This window comes from Myotis myotis, unplaced genomic scaffold (genome assembly GCF_014108235.1).
Source record: "Myotis myotis isolate mMyoMyo1 unplaced genomic scaffold, mMyoMyo1.p scaffold_m19_p_9, whole genome shotgun sequence".
In the NCBI taxonomy this organism is placed as follows: Eukaryota; Metazoa; Chordata; class Mammalia; order Chiroptera; family Vespertilionidae; genus Myotis; species Myotis myotis.
The window spans coordinates 12,060,948-12,085,358 of NW_023416401.1; the positions used below are offsets into that span (position 1 = coordinate 12,060,948).

The 24,411-nt window shown below is 40.5% G+C and overlaps 1 protein-coding gene across 6 annotated transcripts in view; it reads left to right on the forward strand.

Annotated features, from left to right (window-relative positions):
* PIAS2 (protein inhibitor of activated STAT 2) overlaps window positions 1-14,533 on the forward strand; it is a 73,649-nt gene extending 59,116 nt beyond the window's left edge. For 3 of the 6 annotated variants that reach the window (XM_036321749.1, XM_036321751.1, XM_036321752.1), the window contains 3 exons: window positions 4,017-4,156; window positions 9,831-9,868; window positions 12,582-14,533. In XM_036321749.1, the coding sequence (XP_036177642.1) occupies window positions 4,017-4,156; window positions 9,831-9,868; window positions 12,582-12,764 (361 nt within the window). In that variant the 3' untranslated portion in view covers window positions 12,765-14,533. Of the gene's footprint in view, window positions 1-4,016; window positions 4,157-6,074; window positions 6,174-9,830; window positions 9,869-12,581 lie in introns of those variants that run through there. The other 3 variants (XM_036321750.1, XM_036321753.1, XM_036321754.1) reach the window with 3 other exon arrangements.
* Window positions 14,534-24,411: the final 9,878 nt, after the last annotated feature.

A 24,411-nucleotide genomic window follows, 5' to 3' on the forward strand; every position in this document is an offset into this window, starting at 1 on the left:
ATACAGTGCGATTGAAACTTTGTGGCCCATGCGCAGAAGTCGGTATTTTGTGGAAGAGCCGGTATTTTGTGGAAGAGCCACACTCAAGGGGCCAAAGAGCTGCATGTGGCTCGCGAGCCACAGTTTGCCGACCACTGCGCTGATTTGGCTCAGTAGATAGAGCATCAGCCTGCGGACTGAAGGATCCTAGGTTCGATTCCAGTCAAGGGCACATGCCCAGGTTGTGGGCTCAAACCCCCAGTAAGGGGTATGCAGGAGGCAGCCAATCAATGATTCTCATCATTGATGTTTCTATCTCTCTCTCCCTCTCCCTTCCTCTCTGAAATCAATAAAAATATATTTTTTAAAAAATGAGTGCTGCCGAAACCGGTTTGGCTCAGTGGTTAGAGCTTCTGCCTGCAGACTGAAAGGTCCCAGGTTCAATTCCGGTCAAGGGCGTGTACTTGGGTTGCGGGCACATCCCCAGTAGGAGATGTGCAGGAGGCAGCTGATCGATGTTTCTAACTCTCTGTTTCTCTCCTTTCCTCTCTGTAAAAAATCAATAAAATATATTTTTTTAAAAAAAATGAGCGCTAATAATTAACACAACTCACGCTAGAACGAAGGAATTCTGGTTGAACTATAGTAAGTAGCATCACTCATAAATTTCCCTGATTTAAATAAAATCTTAGGAGTCCTTTATTTTATTTCTTAATTTTAAAAATTGAATTTATTGGGGTGACAATAACTTTATTGCAAAACCATACAGGTTTCAAGGGTGTAGCTCAATAGAACATTATCATTGCCCCAAGCAAAGGCTCTGCCCCAATTTTCCCCCTCTTTCCCCACCTCCACTACCCTCCCACTACCTTTCCCCTCTATCACCGCACTGTGGTCTGTATCTGTGTGTTCTATGTATATGATTTTTGGTTAAGCCCTTTACCTTCTTTCATCCAGTCCCATCCTCTCTGACAACTGTTAGTCTGTGCCGTGTATACATGCCTTTGTTTCTATTTTGTTTGTCAGTTTATTTTGTTCATTAGATTCCATATGTAAGTGTGATCATATGGTATTTGTCTTTCTATGACTGCTTTATTGCAGTTAGCATAATAATTTCCAGGTCCAACTATGCTGTAAAAAAAAAGTGTGATTGTCTTTCTTTTTTTTTTTAATTAAATCTTTATTGTTCAGATTATTACATTAGTTACTCTTTTTTCCCACCATAACTCTCCTCTACCCAGTTCCCACCCCACCCTCCGCCCTCACTCCCCACCCACTGCCCTCATCCATAGGTGCACGATTATTGTCCAATCTCTTCCCTCACCCCACACCCCTTGCCCCCCCCAAGAATAGTCAGTCCATTCCCTTTCTATGTCCCTGATTCTATTACAATCACCAGTTCATACTGTTCATCAGATTATTTATTCACTTGATTTTTAGATTCACTTGTTGATAGATGTGTATTTGTTGTTCATAATTTGTATCTTTTTCTTCTTCTTCCTCTTCTTAAAGGATACCTTTCAGCATTTCATATAATACTGGTTTGGTGGTGATGAACTCCTTTAGCTTTTTCTTATCTGTGAAGCTCTTTATCTGGCGTTCACTTCTGAATGATAGCTTTGCTGGATAAAGTAGTCTTGGTTGTAGGTTCTTGGTATTCATCACTTTGAATATTTCTTGCCACTCCCTTCTGGCCTGCAAAGTTTCTGTTGAGAAATCAGCTGACAGTCGTATGGGTACTCCCTTGTAGGTAACTGATTTTCTTTCTCTTGCTGCTTTCAGAATTCTCTCTTTGTCTTTTGCTCTTGGCATTTTAATTATGATGTGTCTTGGTGTGGTCCTCTTTGGATTCCTTTTGTTTGGGGTTCTCTGTGCTTCCTGGACTTGTAGGTCTATTTCTTTCACCAGGTAGGGGAAGTTTTCTGTCATTATTTCTTCAAATAGGTTTTCAATATCTTGCTCTCTCTCATCTTCTGGCACCCCTATAATTCTGATGTTGGTACGCTTGAAGCTGTCCCAGAGGCTCCTTACACTATCTTCGTATTTTCGGATTCTTTTTTCATTTTGCTTTTCCGGTTGGGTGTTTTTTGCTTCTTTGTATTTCAAATCTTTGACTTGATTCTTGCGACCCTCTGGTCTGCTGTTGGGAGTCTGTATAATACTCTTTATTTCAGCCAGTGTATGCTTAATTTCTAGTTGGTCTTTTTTCATATCCTCCAGGGTCTCACTAAATTTATCAACGGTTTCTAGAAAATTCTTAAAAAAACCTTTTAATTGTGGTTTTGAACTCTATATCCAGTAGTTTGCTTTCCTCCATTTCTGTCATTTGTGACCTGTTTCTTTGTCTCCGCATTTTTTATGCTTCCCTGTGTTTGTAGAGTGGCTTTGTGTGCTAGGTGTCCTATAGGGCCCAGTGGCTCAGCCTCCCCAATTACCTGAGGTGGACAGTCTTGGTGCACCCCTTTGTGGGCTTTGTGCACAGTCTTGTTGTAGTTAAGCCTTGATTGTTGTAGGTATCACTGGGAGGAATTGACCTCCAGGCCAATTGGCTGTGAGAGTCAGCTGTGTCTACGGTGGGAGAACTTCTGTGCTGAAGACACCCTTATGGGGCAAGACTTGCTTCAGTGGGGCTTTGGTGCTTGCTGAGTCTGCCCCCTGAGTGTGTCCCTTATGGATCTGAGGAGTTGTAATCTGGATGGTCCCACTCTGACCACTGGGTACACTGGCTCTTGGATCTAAGGAGGTGCTAATTTAGCCTCTGCCTGAGGCTACCCAGCAGGAGCTACAAAGAGATCTGCAGATTCCCCTTCCTTGTTTGGGATTTTGAGGTGCCCAGATGAGGCCCAGCTGTGAAGCAATGCAAGCTGCTGTGGGGCCTTGGGCCTTCTCTTGGAAGTTCTGGGTCTGTCTGGCCCAGTTGCAGTTTGTTAGGTAATTTTCAGATTGCAAAGGGCCAGGGCATTCATATGCAAAAGTCTCTGCCTCAGCTTGGGTGGGGTAGGGTCTCAGGGAATCAACAGGGCAAAGCAAACAGCTATGGCTGGTCCTCAGCCCTGCCCTCAGGGGCCCCGAGTCTCAGTGTCCCAGGGTAATCACTGCAATCACCTCTGAGAGAAAGCAGCCCTCAAGTTCCAAGTTCTGCCCGATGCCAGACAGTCCAGTTTCTCCCCGTATGAGTCTGGGTCCCTAGAGACTTCCCGGAACTGGAGTTCAGCGCAGTTAGGGCCTTGTGACTCCCTCCCGATTCAAAAAGACAGCCGCGCCCTCAGTTGCCAGCCCTTGCTGCGTTCGCCTCCGTACCTCTGCACTTTACTTCTGCACCTCCTCTGAGTCTCAGTGTGCTTTTCTCTTTCCTTCTACTTGTAGAATTTCCATTCAGCCAGCCTTCCTATAGTTCTGGATGATGTCCGTTTTGTCTTTTAGTTGTATTTTTGTAGATGTTGTGGGAGGCAGCAATTTCTGGTGTTTACCTATGCTGCCATCTTGGTTTCTCTCTCTTTTTTTTTTCTTTACGGCTGAGTAATATTCATTGTATAAGTGTATCACAGCTTTTTTGACCACTCATCTACTGATGGGCATTTGAGCTGTTTTCAGATCTTGGGTTTGTGAATAATACTGCTACGAACATAGGGGTGCATGCTAGTATATTCTTTCGAATTCGGCATTCTTAGGATATATTCTTTTTTTATAGATAAGACTACTAATATCCATATGTGTTACCTACGTTAATAAAAGCATATGCAAAGTATATTTCTACTTGTGAATGAACATTTTATGTATTACTCCAGCACTATACATTATGTTTTAATGTTGACTTGCTCTTATATCACAGCTGCTGAGAGCCATATACATGCATGTTAAAATGTAGACCTTTAATGAAAGAGGAGAGTAGAGTGTAGTGCTGTGTAGTGAGTAGCTGCCATATAGTCGTGGTGAAACTTAGTGAATTTACAACTGAGAATGTGCAGTAGTACAGCCCTTCTGTCCTGTGAACTAACAGCCAGATTGTTTGTAATTTCCCATGCTATTTAAAACAGGGTTCTCATGTATCAGCCGTCTTCTGTAAGGGTGCCCAGTGTGACTTCGGTTGATCCTGCTGCTATTCCGCCTTCATTAACAGACTACTCAGTACCATTCCACCACACGCCAATATCAAGCATGTCATCAGATTTGCCAGGTATGTGAAGATTTATTTTTGTTTGTTTGTTTCTTATTAAGTCTTACCATTTATTTTTAATCTTAACCTGTGGAGCAAATAGAGTTTTAAAAATGTAAATAGAAATGCTAAGGAAATTTGAAAACTTCATATAGAGGTAATGTCTGTTTTAATATATCATATTCATTTCCTATCATCTTATCTTCAGAGCAATCTATAGATTCCTAATAATAGGAAAGACAGTAGGATAGTAGGAAATGTTTATAGATTTTATTTTCCTTCAGAGAAGATTTGCACTCAGAGGTTTTCCTTAGCTTATTTATTATTCAGGCTTATAGGTTAGGGAGAGAGTATTTTCTCATACTCTTCTTGGTAGTCCATCACAACTTGGGGTGTTGCCAACAGCTTTACCTTGTGATTTTCCCCTGTAAAAATAGGATCTACCAGCTGTCTCCCTAGAGCACTACTCAATATCTGAAACATATTTTACATATATATATTAACTCAACATTTAAAAATTCAAGGTTATTTGAATTACCTTAGTACCAAGACCTGTGCAACCAGGGCCATATTATACATTTAAACTCTGCCCTTCTCCCCTCTCTGTATACCCAGTGTTTTTACAGACATTTTTGATCTATCAAATGTGAGCAAGTTAGAACCAGTACCTCTTAATATTCATGACTTCCCTTCTTTCTAAAGGGTGCTTTTAGTGGAATACAATTCCCTCTTCCAATTAATTAATTTTCCCCACCAGATTTCTGAAGTTAATTTTAACACTCTTAGGGAGGTCTTTATTGTAAGAACAATATATACTCTTTAGGACAAAATTTGTGTTGTTTGAAACAGTTGATGGTTTTGTTATCTGGCCAATTCAAATACAATTTAATGGAAAAGAATAGACTAAAAATACTATCCATCAAAAAAATTGTAAATACCTTTTCTTAAATATGTTTAGTACTTTGGGAATTGGTATTTAAATATGTTTAGTCCATGTGTACTTTGGGAATTGGTATTTTAAAAAATTGTTTGCAAACCCAGCCATGACCAGTTATAAAGTATTTTTTGTATCCAAAGCTCAATGCTAAAGTATAGGTGAGGTCTCAAGGTCCATAAGAAATACACTCAGAGTAGTCTTAATTTCTAACTGCTATGTTTTGCTCTAACTTTGGCTAGTTTTAAGTGAAGTTGAAGAGTGTCCACATGTCATCTTAGTATATGTTATAAACATTTTTTAAGGATTTGTTTCCTAAAGACTTTGAATTAAAAATTGATCTGGAAAAAAGATTATAAACTTTCATTTACTAAAGTGATTCTGGCCATTTAGCAGTAGAATAGACACAATTTATAAATCACTTGCTCTGTTTTCAAATTATGTGATTCTGAATGAATTTTTAGCTTTAGAGAATTTACAGTTTTTCAAAATTTGGGTATAAATTGAGACTATTTTATAAAATGTGCAGATTTGAGAAAAATGCAGTAAAATATGTTAACTGTATATTTCATAAAATACACTTCAAGCCTGGTATTAAGGAACTAAGACTAATATTCAGGCCAATATAAACCAATATGGTAATACTGGTTATTAAAATGTTGAAATGCTTTTTACAAGTTGATAAACTGAATAGGGTCTATTGTACTTTATAAGAATTAACAGTTTTATCATCATCTGTGATTCATGTAGCAGTCACTACATCTAAATAGCTTAGTTTTTACTTTGGTTTTATTGTTAGTGTGCTCTTTTGTAATTAGTAGTTACTTTGCTTTTATTTTTGTGCATAAATTTTATGTAATTAGTCATACTATACAGAGTTGATATTTATAAATTTAATAATTTATAATAAATATTAAATAGAACACCAAGAATAGAGATAGCATTTTAATACATTTCTTAACATTCTTTTTAAACATCATAAACATGAATCTTCTGAATCTGCAGGGGAACAAAGAAGAAATGATATTAATAATGAACTGCAGCTTGGAACATCTTCTGATACTGTGCAACAGTGAATTCAAAATAAAACATAATTTGTATTTATGGAATGGAAAACAGCTTGATTATTTCAAGAAAAAATATGACTGCCTTATTATTACTAGTGACATATTGTCAGATGTGAATGGTGCTCAAAAGTTGTGTCATTAAAATTTGGAAGTGCTAAACATTTACATATTTAATCATGTAGCAACCATGTTTGGTTAAAGTTCATGGCTCAAGTAAGGAAGATGTTATTCTTAGTAAGACATGTAGAGTCAGTTTCACATAAAGACACATTTAAAATCTAAAAGCAACAATTTTAACTGTTAATAGAACAAACATTTAGAATGTACCATGAGAATTTTTAACCTGCTTTTTAGTTAAAAATAATTGAGCACATTTTCAACCTTGAAATACTTAGGAGGGCATAAATATATATTAATATAATCTATTGTTTCAGTTGAAAGTTATGGTTAAATAAGAGAACAGCATTTTGCTAAATTTATAAAATAAGGATGTAACAATCACTATGAAACTTCAACTATTTCATATGAGTTTTAATAGTCCACCTAAAATATAAAATGCAAGACTTTGATAATGCAGTTTATTGGAAGGAATAACATCTGAAATACTATATCAAATTTTAGAGATGGTGTTTGAGAAAAAATGGTTTCACGGAGAAATATTTACATTAGAACATTATTGGATTTTGTATAGACAGCATCTGTATAATGCTGGGGAGACAGCTTAGAATTTCAACCAAGAGCTTAGAAAAATGTGTGGGTATTTTACGATCTATAATAACAAAAGCATAATATGCTAATTAGATTGGACGTCCTTCTGGACGTCTTTCCTTGTGGACAAAGCCTCAGCGGGGGTGGGGAGGTTGCAGGGGGCTGAGGCAGAGGTGGCAGAGGCCCCGGCTGTGGCGGCAGGCAGGGGCCAAGGGCCTTGCACAAATTTCGTGCATTGGGCCTCTAGTGCATTATGTAAGTCACCATATTCATTGATCCGTGGATGAGGTGTCAAAAGATAGAGATCAAGTGAATCTCTTAAATCACATGAAACAGTAAAGAATTACAATATATCTAAGAGCTGAAATAATGAAAATAGGAAGTCTCTGCACCTCAGTGGACAGCCTTCAGTTCTGGAGCTGTAAAAAAAAGTCTGAAAATTACAAGTCTGTGTGTTTATTTAAATTGAAGTTATGAAATGGGACTAAACATTTAAAAAATGAGCATTTTTGGGTGATTGGCTTCAATATAAATATTCCAGCAGAGATAGCAGTGCTTTCTTAGCTTTTTAAAAGTGTTTGTTATTCAAGTGGACTGAGTGATTAAAAAAACATTAAAAGTAATTGAACATATAAAATCCTATCTAATAAAAGAGCAATATGCAAATTGACTATCACTCCACAAGATGGCTACCCCCATGTGGACACAGGATGGCTGGCAGGGGAGGGCAGTTAGGGGTGACCAGGCCTGCAGGGGAGGACAATTAGGGGCGACAAGGCCGGCAGGGGAGGGTAGTTAGGGGCAATTGGGCCAGCAGGGGAGCAGTAAGGCATCGATCAGGTTGGCAGGGGAGTGGTTAGGGGGTGATCAGGCTGGCAGGCAGAAGCAGTCAGGGGCAATCAGGCAGGCAGGCAGGTGAGCAGTTGGAGCCAACAGTCCTGGATTGTGAGAGGGATGTCCCAGATTGGAGAGGGTGCAGACTGGGCTGAGGGGCACACACACACACACACACACACACACACACACACACACACACACCCCATGCACGAATTTTGTGCACCGGGCCTCTAGTCCTATATAATAAAAGCCTACTGTGCTAAGTGTCGAGTCGGCCATTCAACCAATCAAAGCGTAATATGCTAATGATATGCTAAGGCCGCTCGACTGCTCACTGTGATGTGCAGTGACCACTCAGGGCAGACAACTGGTTGACCAGTCACTATGATGTGCACTGACGACCAGGGGACAGATGCTCCAACTGGTAGGTTAGCTTGCTGCTGGGGTCCGGCCGATCGGTACTGAGTGAGACGGGCCAGACACTCCCTGGAGCCCTCCTTCAGTCCCTCCCCAGCTGGCCAACCTTTCACGTCCCTCCCTGGCCTCGATCATGCACCAGTGGGGTCCCTTGGTCTGGCCTGCACCTTCTCGCAATCCGGGCTGAAGGACCCCACCCCCTCTGAGTGCACAAATTTCATGCACCGGGCCTCTAGTTAATAAAAAGAAAATTGTTACACCATTTGAAGCAAAATAAAATTAATAAAATTAAAAAATTAATTAAATGACATGCCGATAAAGTATTTTTGTGACTCAGTTAATAATGGAGATGTTGAATATATAAAACTCTTGGAAGATATAAGAGTTAGACAAATTTTGAATTGGTGTTCAACAGAAGCAGAGAAAGGATTTACTGAACAAGATCATTAATGTGAAAAGAAATTGCTTATGGAAAAACGTCGCCTACTGAAGTTGGAATCGTTCATTGTGATTCTCTTTGTCCATTGTTATCTCAAACCCTGCTGTGCCATATAGGTAGTGACAGACATACAAAATGAAAAATCATAATAATTTTTTTACATGCTTTATAAATGGAATGGTTTCTTTCAAATGATTGGTGCTATAGTTTCTATTACTTGATAAGCATTGTAAACATAGCTTATTTAGAGATTATAAGGGACTAACTATACTTAAAATGTTTGAGTTATAAATTATTCATTCTGCTTATTAAATATTTTAAAGATAATTTCTACTAATATTCTCTATTTTGAGTAACAGTCTAATATCAGACTTTACTCTGTATGATTGTTATTTAAGGTAACATTGAATGCCAGCAAATAAAAATGTATAACGTTGAATAGAAATTGACCTGTCTTAGTGACCTATACTTAGTATCTTTTTGTTGTTATTGTTTTGTTTGTTTTTAATGTTTTGGAATTTAGTCAAACAGGGACTCCAGGGGAACTGACTTGGAAGTTTATTGATAGACTTTTTAGGCCTGATATTTTAAATTATTTATTGTTATAACTTTAATGCTTTGAAATGGTGTACTGGGCAACCTTTTTCACATTCCTGTTTCTAAAGCTTAGTTGGAGAATCTCACATCTTTGGTTTAGAAAATTGCATTGGCTTATAACCTAGTACGCCTTGATAGGATTTAGCTTGTTAGTGAGCAGAAATTACCAAGGCTTGCTTTGTGCAGAGCATAGAACTGGAGTGATCCCTGGATGAGGTACTGCTTTTAATGTGGAAATAGGGGGACAGAGAGCGCTTCATGAAATAGACATCTGTTTAAGAAGTGGTATTTTAGATGAAGTTCATTGTGATGTATTTCTGACAAATAAATGTGAAGTATCTTAAGAGCTTAAGTATGTTTTTTTAATGGTTCGTATCCAGATCATTATCTCATCCATTTTTTTGCTTCTCGTTCTGTTAAGTGATGAAGCTAAGAAATGTTTGCTTTGACTAGCCCTGCTTCTTCCTTTAAGTCTCTGGGAAGTGATTTTTCCAGATGTTTTTTAGGGAATATGTTCATTTTGGAATTTTATACACATTAAATAGCACTGCTTCTGGTGTAGACCTTTCCTATCATGGAATGGTAAACAGTTAACCCCAAATGTTTTCTGGCTTGTGATAAATATAAAATGATTTTGGGAAATAATTCTTGTCTCCAAAATATGAGACAACTATTAACAAAGCATTTTTGTTTTAGGTTTGGATTTTCTTTCCCTTATTCCAGTTGATCCCCAGGTATGTATCCTGAATTTAAGCAACTAATTTGTATTTGATTGTTGCTTATGTCATACTAACTAAAAATGACCAGTTGCATAAAATCAGGACAGTCAACTCTCAGTTACTTAAATTGATGCAAAGAAAGTACTATATAAATATTTCAGTTTTATTTGGAGAAATAAAGTTGCTGTTTTTCAATTTATGATATTTTTTGGTCTTGATATTTGAACTTGAAATTTTATTTAGTTTAATAATCAGTTGGCATTATCAAGTATTTCAGTGATTAAAATGAGGGAAGCAGTGCTAGATTACTAGAAATTAAAATTGACAGAAATTGTAAAACACTTGTTCTATATAGAGAAAATAGCTAAAACTGATTAAACTGCTTTGAATCATTATCTTGAGTCTTCCTTATTTTTAAAGGCAATCAGATTCAGACTTTGGGGATGCCCCAGCCTAAGTTGCTATAAGTTATAAATTATTCCTGTTTTCTCTGTCAGAGGTAAGAAATTCTAGTATCCCAGAGTCCCAACATGAAGACCTTGCAGTGAGCATGGACCCCACTGGCAGGCGTGTAGCAGAGGCAGAGCAGAGGAGGGAAAGGCATGGGGAAAGCCAGGGGCAAAGTGAAACAGACTTTGAAAGGTGTGTTGAGAGTAGGAAGGGAGTAGAGGAAGAACATGGACCACCACTTCCTAGGTGCTCAGAATCAGCTAACTGCAGGTCTTGTATTGGCCTCCTGTTTGAATACTCTGTATCTGATCACACAAACAACACCGGAAATACTGGCCCCAGGTAACTTGCACAGAATGAAGAATTTCTTCTTCTCACCCTGAATTGACTTTGTGACATCAGTAGATTCTATCGACAACAAAAGTATACCTATATCTTTCTAGGAAATTTATTCTTTGGGCTTAAAATATTACTGATTTTTTTTTTTATGTGAACCATCCTTTTAAAATAAATGACCTTGGAACCTAGAGGATTCAAATTTCATAGTGCTATTTAGCCTGCTAGTGTCAGGCTAACTTTATTGATAAGGCAATAGAAGAGTTAGAGGTTGTGCCTTCAGTCTCCATAGAATCCTTAAGATTTGTTCTACTTTACCTCCATGTTGCCCCATTATTTTTGTGCAGATATGTGCCAGTTACACATAAAGAATGGAGTTACAGGTAAATGCCTGCAACCCGAGTATAATAAATATTCAGTGCATAGAGCCTATTGATAGCAGGACTATAGTATCTAGCATTCATTTTATAAAGGAAGAAGAGCACCTTTTTACTACCACACAATCAAAAACTGCCTGAGAGGCAAAATAAAATGTAAGTTTCTACCTTTTTTCTAGATTCCTTCCCCGATTTTGTTGGAAAGTAGGAAATGTATTTGCTTTTAAAGAAAGTTAATACTTGAGAGTTTAACTTTGCTTAGATCTTTAAGAACAGTATCCCTTGAATTTCCTGGTGCATGACATTCATTTTATTCATGATCCAAGACAGTTATCCATCCTAAACATTAAATTACTTTTTTGAAAGGCAGCTGAATTTAGTTCTTCCTACTGACTAGCAGTTCATACCTGGGGCTTTTTCCCTTATCATTTTGCAGATCACGTAATCTAAACAACCTCAGTTTTAAATTCTGTCCTGTAACTTAGTATCTCCAATGATAGCTGACTATAGAAGTGATAAGATTGATCAGATACCCTTTCATATAGTCTGAAGATAAAATATTTCTCACATAAAATATTCTATAGCGATATAAAAATAAAGCTTTTAGTCTTTCCTCTCTCTCTCTTGATCAATACTAGAATGTTAAACTCAGGTTTGAATTTAAGAATCAGCAACCAAGCTAGTAAGGAAACAAAATGTGAATTCTTGGAGAGGGGTGTCAAGGAAGCATCACAAGAAAAATTACATTAGATTAGATCTTTAAGATTTATTCCAAAATTTTGTGATTACATGACATAGTTCTATGTTCTGGGCATTCCTTGGTAGCTAGCTACCATGTTGTCTCTGAATGCTGTCCTTGCAATTACACAGGTATTGTTACATGTATGTACAGAGGAGTCAAATGCCACTCTTTAGTTGGTCAGTTTTTTGTTTTGATATATATATTTTTTATTGATTTCAGAGAGGAAGGGATGAGAGAGAATAATTGGCTGCCTCCTGCAATGATCAGAATCCAACCGTGACCTCCTGGTTCATAGGTTGACACTCAACATGGAGCCACGTTGGCTGGGCTAGTTGATCAATTTTAACATTATTCCTAACCTGTCTGGTTGATAATAAATTTTGAAAGAATTGTTGAATTTTGAAATAGCATTTTTTGCTCACTACCATTAAAAATAAGTATTTACTATCATTTTGCAGTGTGATTTAAATCTGGTGTAAACACATGTAGCGAGAGATCTTTTTGAGGTTATTTTGAGTCATGATTGTGGGGCCCATATTCACTATTAAATATTGTTGACATTTTTGTAATTGCACCTATATATTTGGTCAGCAAACAAATTCTGCAAGTTTTGAGAATCAAAAATATATGCTACATTCTCTAAGTAATATAAAATATCTAAATTCATGCCATCTTTCATCCAAAGACCTGGAGTTTTGAGAAATTTTAAATCCCATTGGGATTAAAATATGTGGCTCTCACTTGTACATATCTAACAATTTCTAGTCTCTTTATTTGAAATGAATGTAGCCTCTTCCTCATCAGCATCATTGTTTGTTTCAAGCAGTACTGTCCTCCTATGTTTTTGGATAGTCTCACCTCACCCTTAACAGCAAGCAGTACGTCTGTTACCACCACCAGCCCCCATGAAAGCAATACTCATGTTAGCTCATCCAGCAGCAGGAGTGAGACAGGGGTCATAACCAGCAGTGGAAGGAACATTCCTGACATCATCTCATTGGACTGAAGGAGGACTTGCTCGATTCTAGGAATCATTCATCAAAACTGCTCTTTCTTGGATCTCTGGTCCGTGGAAGCTATTTTTTTAATAATAGTTACTTTGATATTTATTGAAACGTCAAATGGATTCTTTTGCTTTCTGAAAGACGAACACAGATAACTGTGGCAAGAACCAAATGACACACATGATTTTCTTATTCATGCTGTACTCTGAGCATCAGATGCGTCAGCCATAACTTTGTCTTCTTGGGAGACGGATTTCAGTTTCATGTTACTGGATGGATTCTACAAATCAGTTAAACATTTCTTGTAATAAACAGCAATAAAATTATGTAAATGTGCAAGTAAACTTTTTTCTAATTAAAAAGGATGTAATCAATGAATTTAAAAGGACAGCAACTTTTGTTTAACCTGACGTGAAGGAAAAATATATGGAAAGAAGTTACGTTTGCCAAATGAGTCGTTTCCACGCAGATTTGTTCTATTTCATTGAACTGATGAAGTCTTGATAAGTGGCCAAAGCGTGGGTTCCACTTTTCTTCCTGATTCCATCAAAGAAAAATGGCCTTTGTGTCATACATTTTTCCCTGGTTGTCATTTACATTCTATGTTATTTGCTACTGAATGCAGAGAGAAGTTCTAGGATCTGGCTGTTCTTTATTGGCAAGTATGTCGAAGAACACTACACAGATTCTACCCTGATGTAATGTGTGTTATTTTTGGTAATTTTATAATCTCATTCTAGAGATTTCTGTAAATTTGGGGCTTGCCTTCTCAAAAAAAAAAAAAAAAAAAAAGTGCTATACAGTCATTGAAGGAAATGTTTTTGGAGTAAGGTGGCTGGAATGTTAGAATTTTGTTCTTATTGTCCAGAATCATTGAGAGCTTAGAGGCAATAGAAGAATGGATTTAGGGGAGCTTGGGAATAACAAAGTTTAATTTGTTCCTAAGAACTTCTTTTGCTCATTTACTTTATAGAATAATATTCAAATCTTGTTGAAACTTTTTAGATTTTAGTGACACTGACCAAGAAAATATGTTTTAGATCTCTGATCATTTTTAAAGAAAAAGCAAATAGCAAGAGATAGGGGTGGTATCGGATTTCCTTTTTATTTTTTAAAGAGAAATCTTTCCTGAGACCACAGAAGACCTGAACCCCACTTTAAAAACCACTCTACTTTCTTTTGCTTTATTTGGCTGCCTAAATAATTTTAGAATTCTCAAGGAGTTAATACTTTCCCAATGTTTAGCTTTCTCTGCCTACTTTACAGATAAACTCTTTTTTAAAAATGGGTAATCTGATTCTCAAGCTGAGTGCCCAGATGAAAAGCACTGAGTTCAGTGAGAACAGGGACGCATGACTTGGGGTTGGTGCAGCTCACGGAGCTGACTTGGCAGTGCTTGGTTTTCACACCTCAAGTTTTCATGGCCTCTGTACACCTTTTGTGCTGATTTAAGATCATGTGATTTTCTGTGTCATCCCTTCTTTGGCTACATCATCATCCCCTTAATGTATTACCCTTTTTGGAGAGCTGCTTATTATTAAAAGCGTGGAAAATAAACTTCCTGCAGTAGTTGTGCCATAGTTGCTAGTTCTATCTTGTCATTAGATTTCAATCCATGTTACAGTCCTTTGGTCCAGATACAGAATATCTTCATAGTAAAGTTTTATGTTGCTGCTTTAAATACAGATGCAATGTCTGTTAACTCTGTAATCAGATAGAAAAAGTAACCTGATTTGTGTGGTATAATTTGTCAATAAAGAAATGATGTATATTTGTTATCATTTTGTTACCCTTTAGATTCTCAGCGACTCCCCTTCCCAATTTAATCAACGGAGTTTTATAAGGTCGATTAAAATGTGAATAGAAGTTTATTTACTTGTTTTTTATAATGGATACCTCTGCTTTTATAGTTGCGATCTGTTTCTTTTTCGATATTTTATGTGAGTAGTTTTAGTGTGCCTTTTAGGTGCTTCCCACTGAAGTTACATATAAATTTTTAATTTATCTTGCGCAGGTATATTTAAAAATCACTATTAAGTTTATAATCTTAAAATTGGGGACTTTTGAGTATACATCTTTGAAGGTGAGCACTTTTCTTTATGCATTTGGCCTTATGACAACTGCATGTTTATTAAGCCATTATCCTTTTTCATTGTGGTCACTAAATATGTTTACCAAGACCCTGACTTTTTTTGTTGTTAATCCTCACTGGTGGATATTTCGTCCATTGATTTTAGAGATGATGGAAGGGAGGGGGCAAAGGGAGAAAGGAGAGAGAGAGAAACATCGATGTGTGAGAGCCACATCAATCAGTTGCCTCCCACATGCACCCCAACCGGGGTGGGGAACCTACAATCCAGGTATGTGCCCTTGACCAGAATCAAATCTGGGACCCTTCCATTCTTGGGCCAACACTCTAACTATTGAGCTACGCTGGCCAGAGCAACCCTGTCTTTTTAACAGTTGATTTTGCTAGCCCGGATTTTTGGTTAACCAAGTATAATGTAGTTCTAGAGGAGATTGTCTTACCCAGGGGTCCTCAAACTTTTTAAACGGGGGGCCAGTTCACTGTCCCTCAGACCGTTGGAGGGCCGGACTATAGTTTTAAGAAAAACTATGAACAAATTCCTATGCACACTGCACATATCTTATTTTGAAGTAAAAAAACAAAACGGGAACAAATACAGTATTTGTATTTGCATGTGGCCCGCGGGCCGTAGTTTGAGGACCCCTGGTTACCTGTTGCTTAGATGTCAGCCAGCTGGTGATTATGTGGAGTACCTTAAGGGAAGGATCTGCTGTTACTAGTCTCTTGCAAACACCTGCCAACCTATATTTTTATCTTTATTCCCATAGAAATGTTAAGGGCTTGTCTTGCTTTGGTACCTCCTGGCAGTGTAGTTGGTGCTGATAAAGCTACACACCTGCAATTCACTTACATTCACTGACTTGACTTTCTGATCCTTAGATGAGCCACTTTAGGATTTCACTTCCATTTCTACACTGTATTTTTCTGTGTATAAGATGCTATATTTTTCTAAAATCGTTAGACTGAAAATTGAGGGGCGTCTTATACACAGCAGTCAGCAGAGGAGAGCCGTGTGGGTGCACAGCTGCCCATATCTTGTCAAACAGGCTTCCTCTAATCACGAGCCTTATTATTACTGATGTCAGCTGATGCCATAATTGGAGGTGGGGCGGAGAGTGCACAGATGCAACAGGGACCTGAGCATTCTGAGCCCATAAAGATGTCAAAAATAAAAAGATAAATACCAGTAAGTGATTGTCTTATTCTGCAAAATTCAAACAATGTAATCAGCTCTGCAAAAGAGCATGGAAAAAGACAATTTGGACCTTCTCCCACTGAATGTATGATCAGACAGTGGAGAAAACAGGAAGAACAACTCCTTAAGATGCCAAAAAAAGAAGGCCTTAAGAGGAAAACCAGCAAAATATTTAAAATACTGATTTCTTAATTTTGGGTTGGAAAATTATACACGGAAAAAAATGGTAAATACCTGGCATCTGTCATAGGATAATTATGAAGGCCTAATGAAACAGTAGAGGTAAATTTAGGCTATGTGCCATTTATCTAATGTGTTTCAGGAAAGCTAGAATGAAAATACCATGATTAGAGATCGTGAGTATAAATTAGTTCTGCAACTCTTGGTATAAAACAAGTTTCCTTAGCATCTTCAGGAATTTGAAGAAAGGTAAGGTGTTGCATTTTGGGTGAAGTGTTCTACAGAGACTTCTGACCTTGAGATTCAGATCTTTCAGATATTCTGCCTTCAGATCAATCTTGGACACTTGATTTAGTGACCAATTATCTGTGTTTCTTCTGCCAATAAAGTCTGCATTAGTTACATTTTGTCTTTTTTTAAAAAAGTTGATTTTTACAAAGCATTAGTTTAATTCTCAGGTATGCTGTTCATTTCTTTCTAGCCCCCAATTAGTAAAAAAAGCATTTAACTCTTTTGGTGTTTTTTGGGGGGTAGGGGTGGGGGTTGTATTTTCTTTTTTAGTAAACACTTTTGTTTTACTAATATTTTCATGTCGAAAAATGTAGGGCAGTGTTCCATTTAAACTTGGGTTTGACATTGTATTTAGTGGCTCTGGATCCATGTGGTAGGAGCTCATTGATGATTCAAGCTGATTTATTAACCATCTTTTTGCTACAGTTACACATAAACATGGTGGAACTAGTAGAAAAGACTAAGAACTCTGCTTTTTTAAGAGCCTGATGCTACTGTCAAATAAATGACTGGTTTGTAAGTTTTTTTGTTGTTGCTAGGAACCACAGCAATTCCTAGCAGAAACAAATAAAAATGCCCATTCTTCTTTCATGCTTGCCAAATTCAGTAATGTTTTTGTGTCTGTTTATATCAGTAATACATTCTCATTATGGAAAAGTTAGACGACAGAAAAGTATGAAGAAAAACGATGTCAACCTTTATTAATTGCATGATATTCCTTTGTATGGGTGTGCCATGATTCCTATCACTTTTTCCCATTGGACATTTTAGATTGCATCTCATAATGTTACAGTTGAGTGTCCTTGTGCACAGATTTTTCCTTAGGAAAAATTCCTAAAGGTGAATTTCTGGGTCAAGGGTATAAACACTTTTGTAGTTCTTGATTCATGTCACACCTTACCAAGTGGATATACTAATTTCCACCCCAACCCTGTGGTGTGAGAAGAGCTATCTGACTGTATTTTCCAAGAACATGCACGATTTATCTCTATCTGACTATTTTCCAAGAACATGCACGATCTATCTTTATGCAGCTATCTGAACTAAGACTCTGCCTTGCTGGCCTGGATGAGATAGGCTAACTGATTTTGGAGTTAATTAGCAGAGATTTTCCTGAGCTGTCTCAGTATCAGATATATCTGACATGTTCCAGAAACACCTGTATGTAGATATCCCAATGGTTTTTCACAGAGTTGGGTTTTTTTTGTTGTTTTTTTCACTGTGAAGTAGCCCGTTGCCAGGGTACACTTTCCAGTCTTAGAAAATATTGACACTTTAAACATATTGTGCCTAGGGCCAGCCCTTAGTAGCCTGCTCTTTTTCCTCTTCCTGTAGGCTCCATTTTGGCCTTTTAGTAGGATCTCCTGAGCCAAAGGCAGTCCAACCCAAACTGGGAATGTGGTAAGGCTAAAACAACAGCTGGCCAAGCTTTGCCTGTTTTACTTTGTATCCTTTCATGTTTCCGATCAGATCTTGGTGTTCTAAGGGCAGCTATGGGGAAAGAGAAACAGGTAGCTAGCTTCAGGTATTTAAGGTGTGTTATTTTCTTGATTGGTATACCACATCGATTATTTCCCATTGGCTTTTTATTTCTGAGTGGCTTTAAAGCTTACTTTAGAATCTCAAAGTTTAACTCTTTTTAATGAAGAAGAGTGTTGTGTTAGAAAATAGACCATCCTCTTATTTTGGCCGTCATCAGACTACTCAGCGAATGTTTATTCAGTATGTTTTGTAAGTGTATGTAGAGTACAGTAGTAGAAACCATGTGGTCGCAGACTGCAAAGGGCTTATAGTCAAGTTATCAAAAATCAATAATTTTTACCTAACACTGTGTCCAGAACTTTACAAAAAAGACTCATTCCTTACAATAGCACTTCAAAGGGGAGTGGTACTGTCCCTATTTTACAAATGAAGAAACGTGTTTTGGGATGTTTTGCGGTAGACTTGGGAGTCTGAAATAGATCGAAACCCAAAAGCCCTCTCTCTGACAGAACTGAAATGGCATTAACTAGGTACACTACCTAGGAGACTGATATGAGAATCTGGACATAATTCTGAGAACTGATTTCAGACATGGCCACAGGAACAAGGAAGGGAGTGGATCTTGGAGCCATTTCAAAGGAATACTCAAGATTCAGTGTGAAATGGGCATGGGAGTAAGGGCTGAGCCCATTTCTCAAGCCTGAGCAACCAGGGTAATGGTGCTATTTACAGATCCAGGAGGCAGTTAGCATGGACATTCTCTGTAGGGGGGACGATGGTGAGTTTGATATTCACCATGAGGTTTCAGACAGGAAGCACTCATTGTTTTGCTGCTGTCTTTCAAGGAGTGCAGATTTCCCTTGTCCTCCATTTCATCTTCATTTGTCTTCATTCTGTGTATATTCTAGTCCCTCCCAATTGACCACCCATCCTCCTTCCTCCCTGAACCATGCTCAGTGGCATCTCAACCTTTTCATTTTTCTCTTCCCTGCCCTGCCATAACAAGTTTGGTTGTCACCTGAAGTGCTACCGTAGCTTGCAGCTCTCTCCAGTGTGGTCTGTGCTCACATTCCACAGAGGTCAAGAGTTGGTACTTGCCTCCTTTTCTATCATTTCTAAGAAATGAAAGGCCTGTAAATCAGAAGTCAGTGAAGAGTTTTCAGTCATTAGCAGTGATGAGCATTTGTTGAGTTTGGTATTACTCTCTCCATTTTGTAAATGTGGAAATAGAATCTGACGGTAAGTGATATGCCTAAGGTCTAGCAGCTTGATGGTGGGGAGCCAGGCATCAAACCCAGCTTTTAATCACAAGACAGACCTTTCCTGATCAGTCTAACCTTTCCTGATCAGTCTATCTAAAAAGTGGGTGTTTCCTGACAATCCTTATGCATCACCCTGTTTCTGTCCTGTATGGCACTTGTTACAACTGGTGTTTATGTATGGGTTTATTGTGTACTGTTTCCCCTACGAGATTGTGAGCTCCGTGAGGGCAGGGCTGATATTTTATTTCACTTGCATCCCAGAGCCTAACATGCTGCATAGTAGGTGCTCAATAAATATTTGTGAATGAAAAAAAAATGGTGGGTAACTGTATTTGACGCTGTCTGTGGAAATCATTTAATATCTGAGTAGCAGGTGTTCACCCAGAGGAAGTACATGTTTGGGGCAGATGATAGTGGTGAAAGGTGCTGGGAGCTGGGAGGAAGTCAGTGGACTGACCTGGACTCCAAGGTCTTACAGGGGCAAGAGCTGGGAATGTGTGCCTTGTGATGAAAAAGGTTGAAAATTGCTGGCTTCTAGGACATGTTAGCATCGCATGCATACATTGGAAAAGAAGAATATCTGAAATCAATAATCTAAGCTTTCACTTTAGGAAACTAGAAAAAAGAAGTTAAAGCCAAAGTACATAGAAAAAGATAAAAAGTATACATGTACACAAATGCCCGTAGCAGCATTCTTCATGATAGCCAAAAGATGGCAACTGTCCAGAGGTCTACCAATTGGTAGATGGATAGACGACATGTGGCGCCCTAGCTGGCTTGGCTCAGTGGATAGAGCGTCAGTCTGCGGACTGAAGGGTCCCAGGTTCGATTCCAGTCAAGGGCACATGCCTGTGTTGTGGGCTCGATTCCCAGTTGGGAGCGTGCAGGAGGCAGCTGATCAACGATTCTCATCATTGATGTTTCTATCTCTCCCTCTCTCTTCCTCTCTGAAATAAAAAAAATACATTTTTTAAAAAAGCATGTGGTATGTGCATACAAAGGAATATGATTTGGTCATGAAAAGGATTAAAATACTGATATTTGTATGTTTTAAAAATTGGCTAGGCCAGCCAGTGTGGCTCAGTGGCTGAGCATCGACCTATGAACCAGGAGGTCACAGTTCATTCCCGGTCAGTCCATATTCTCTGGTTGCGGGCTTGATCCCCAGTGTGGAGCACGCAGGAGGCAGCCCATCAATGATTGTCATCGATGTTTCTGTCTCTCCCTTTCCCTTCCTCTCTGAAATCAAAAAAAATATATTTAAAAAGTCTTGGCTATCAAAGATATGCTTTTAAAAGGCGACTCACAAGGCAGTGTAAACAGCTAAGCAGTGTGTTTAACACTGGGGTGCAGAAGTGGAATAGATGGCCATTCACAAACTCTGCTTGTGCCTTCTGCGGGGAGAGGGTTGTGGAGAGGGAAGCAGAGAAAGTAACAAGTCTCCCACTCAGGCTAGGCAGCAGGGATGATGCTTTGCTCATGAATCCTGCTCGCCTAAGAACACCCAAGAGAGACCAGCAACGCGTGTATTATATTGTAGCAGTTAGAGCCGTTAGAAAAAACATGGCGGAGGTAGGTCAATCTGAAACCAACATTTGCCATAGAAGGCCTCACCCTGCGCCCCAGCACAAACATGAGCATCCTCAGAAATGAGACCACAGCACCCCTGCTGTCCCCACCCTGAAGGCTCTGATGACACTAGGATAACATTCAGGCAGCATCGTAGCTTAAAAGTACTTTTAGTTTTATATGCTCTTATTCACTCTCGAATCAGAGAATGACTTACCAAAGTGTATGGGAAGAAAGATACCCTACAATTTAAAGTGGCCATTCTCACCCTTAGCCTCACATTGGAAATACTGGGGGAGTTTTAAAAAGTGTAATGCCCAAGACACCTCCCAGGCCAATCAGAATTCAGGGGCCAGGAGCCAAGCGCAGCAGTGGCCACACACACAGCTGCTTTCTCTGATGTCCGCCTGGGTCTTGGCCTTTGGAGTCCTCAGCATCACTGCCCAGGAGCAGCTGGCCCGCGGGGGGAGGGCAGAGTGTGTGTGTGGGGGGAGGGGGGAAGGGGGGGAGGGGGTGGATCAGAAGAGTTTTTTGGTGATAGAGGCTTAATGAAGCAGGAACTCAGCCTGAAGCTCAGCTGCCCAAAACTGCCTGAATTGACGGTAGAAAGGAACGCAATGATAGTGAGTGCTGTACTTTATCTTGGCTCAGCAGCAGACCCAAAATCATGGATAGAGGGAGAGAAAGGTTCCCATTCAGAGCCCACCTCCTTCAAGGATTTGGCGATTTCTCGTTTGTCTCCCTGTCAGGGAACATTTCATAATTCCGAGCAGCTGCTTTCCTGCTATCTGCTAAGCCACCTTCACTGTTTGCCAAATTTCTGTACGTGTTTTGGTCTATTTCTGTGCTCTCTGTTCTGTTCCATTAGTCATTTGTCCATTCAGGTGTTACTACCATACTGTTCTAATGATTGAGGCTTTATAATATCCAGTCAAGCTGTTTCCCTCGGATTGTGCTGCCTTTTCAGAGCTGGGGAAGGTTTAATCAGAGTCACACGTTTATCTAGCCTGGACATAATTTTTCATGCCCACGGTTTGCAAATCCTCTCTGCCCTTGCCCCTGGCCCTATGCTCTTTTCTTCATCTTTGGTGAAACCTTTCCTTTCAAATGAAACCCCGTACGTAGACGAAGAGGAGCGGCCCCGGTCAAAGGTGGTGGGTGCTGGAGACCTGTAGTTTTGAAGGAGAGTCTGAAAATCACTGACTCGTGTACTTGCCATGCTGCTGCCTCATAATCTGCTAGGAACGGCAGCAGTTCTTCTCAGCCACCGCAATGAACATTACCTCAGCTCCTTCAGCTGGTTGGGTGAGGGATTGGGTGAGGCCGACCCTCAGTATGAAGAGTAGTCGGAGCCTACTGACTCAAATGTGAATCTCCTCTTTAAAAATCCCTTCATGGAAACATCTTGAATAGCGTTTGACCAAATATCTGGGTACTGTGGCTTAGCCAAATCGACACAAAGTTAACCACACTGAGCAGACATTAACGGAACATAACTTCCCTGGTATACCCATAAAGGAGAGGAAGGTTGCTGGTCTCAGCATTGCCACAATCTGGTCGGGTATAGCAGCTTGCACATGTAGGAGTAGGTGATGAGCTCACCCCGTAGGTGAGCATGAGGGGGTGGAGGGAGGGAAAGCTTTTCGGGGGAGTTGGGGGGGGGGCACAATTAAACCGAGTCTTGAAGGCTTATTTCTGTATTCTGAGCTCCTTGGCACATGGCAGGTGCTCAATAAATATTTGTGCGTGAAGTTGAGAGCCATGGAAAGAGGTGGAGTGAGATGGTGATAATCCTTGCCGGGGAGTTGAATGCAGCGGAGAGTGACTGACCCATTAGACAGACCAGCGTTGAGAAGGCCGGTGGTGGGGTGCAGAAGGGACTGTAGGGGCTGACGAGAGGCTGGGGGAACAGCCTGAGTCCACTACATTCGACCAGCCTGGCATAAATAGGCAGCTAACGAAGCCATTGGCAAGCCTAACTGGCGCGGGATGGAGAGGAGGGAGACTTGGGAGGCAGGACTGAACGTTGAGGCTCCAGGCCTGGACCCCACCCAGGAAGGGCTCTCACACACCCTTGTTTTACAGACGAGGACTCAGATCCAGAAGAGGCGAGCACTCTGACAGCATATATTGGACCAGAACCCAGGTCCTACCTCTGGTCCGGTGCTGTTCCCAGGCCTCTTGCTCTGCTAACCAAATGGTGCTCAGCGAAGTTCCCATGGTCATCCCAGGCTCCGCACTCAGTGCCACCTCTGGCTGCAGAGTCTGTGGGGACGGCGATGGGGGGAGCAGTCACCCGAGGCTCTTCGGGGTGCAGTCTTCATTCTGGAGTGGCATCGTTATTTTAAGTAATTCACGTTGGAGGGAGGAAGTGACCAGGGAAAATGTGAAAATGAGTAGAACTTGCAAGATGAGTGTGACAGGAAGCAGGGAACTCGAACACTGACGACAAGGCACAGCTGTTATTTCTGCTCCTTTTTATAGCAACTCTAAGGCAGACTTTTCACACAAGGTAGGAACCCCTTCGCTCTGAGTGATTCCGGGCCCACACCCTCGGGAGCCCCAATGGGAGCCCAGGATGGTGGGTGCTGGGGGCCGGTCCTGAGACCAGACCACCGAGCTCTGTGCAGAGACAGGATGGGCTTTGAACGAATGCCAGCCCTTCCCAGCTGCCTCTCCATGCATTGAGGAATGGGGTGCCTACCTCAGTCCTCCCTAAACCCAGGGACACCCACACCCAGACTGTTCTTCATGAGCGTCCATGAAGGCCAAGCGTTCATTTTCGTAAGAATATGGACACCATCCCCTGAACGTGGAGAAATGCTGGCATCCTCCCTCCAGTCATTTTTCCTCTTTTTGGAGGCAGAGGGTGTGCCCAGTGGCCCTGTGCCAGTGGGGACTGGGATACGTGGCTGAGAGGTGGAGTGACAGAGCCAAATGATTGTGTCCTTTTCCGGGAGCTGCTGTTCATTCTGAGGCCCATCAGCTGCTGTGAGGAAGGCCTGGAGGGCTGCGGGGACCCACCGTCCATCCCTGACACAGCCCCAGCCCGGCTGCTCGGGCCTCCACTTCCCCGGAGGTGCCTCCTTTGCAGGGAAACATCGTCGAAGGCTCTGGTGGAAAACAAACCATGGCGGGGAAGTGTATACAGATGAAGCTGTGAGCTATTAGCGCCTTGGCGCGCATCTGTTTATTTCTGTTGATGGGCGCTCACCTCGGCGCTAAGATTTATTGTGGGAATCGGAAGAGCTGGCCTGCTCTTGCCAGGGCGTCAGCCACCCTGGTTGGGCAGCTCCGGAGGAATGAGAGAGGAGCAGAAGGACAGATGAGAGGGGGACGGAGGCAAGACCTTCTGCCGGGAACAAGGGTGGGAAGGGTGTTTCAGGAAAGTGACTGAACATGTGGAGTCATGGCCACAAGGCATGCAGGAGAGAGGAAGTGGAAGGGGGCTCCGTGGCTGGAAGCCACGTGTCTGCAGGGCTGCCTGTCAGCACGTGGTGGTGGTTTCTCCGGCAGAGGGGACAGCCTGGATGTAGAGCCATGGCGAGTCCTCAGTGGCTGTCCGTTGAGTTGGCCAGGCA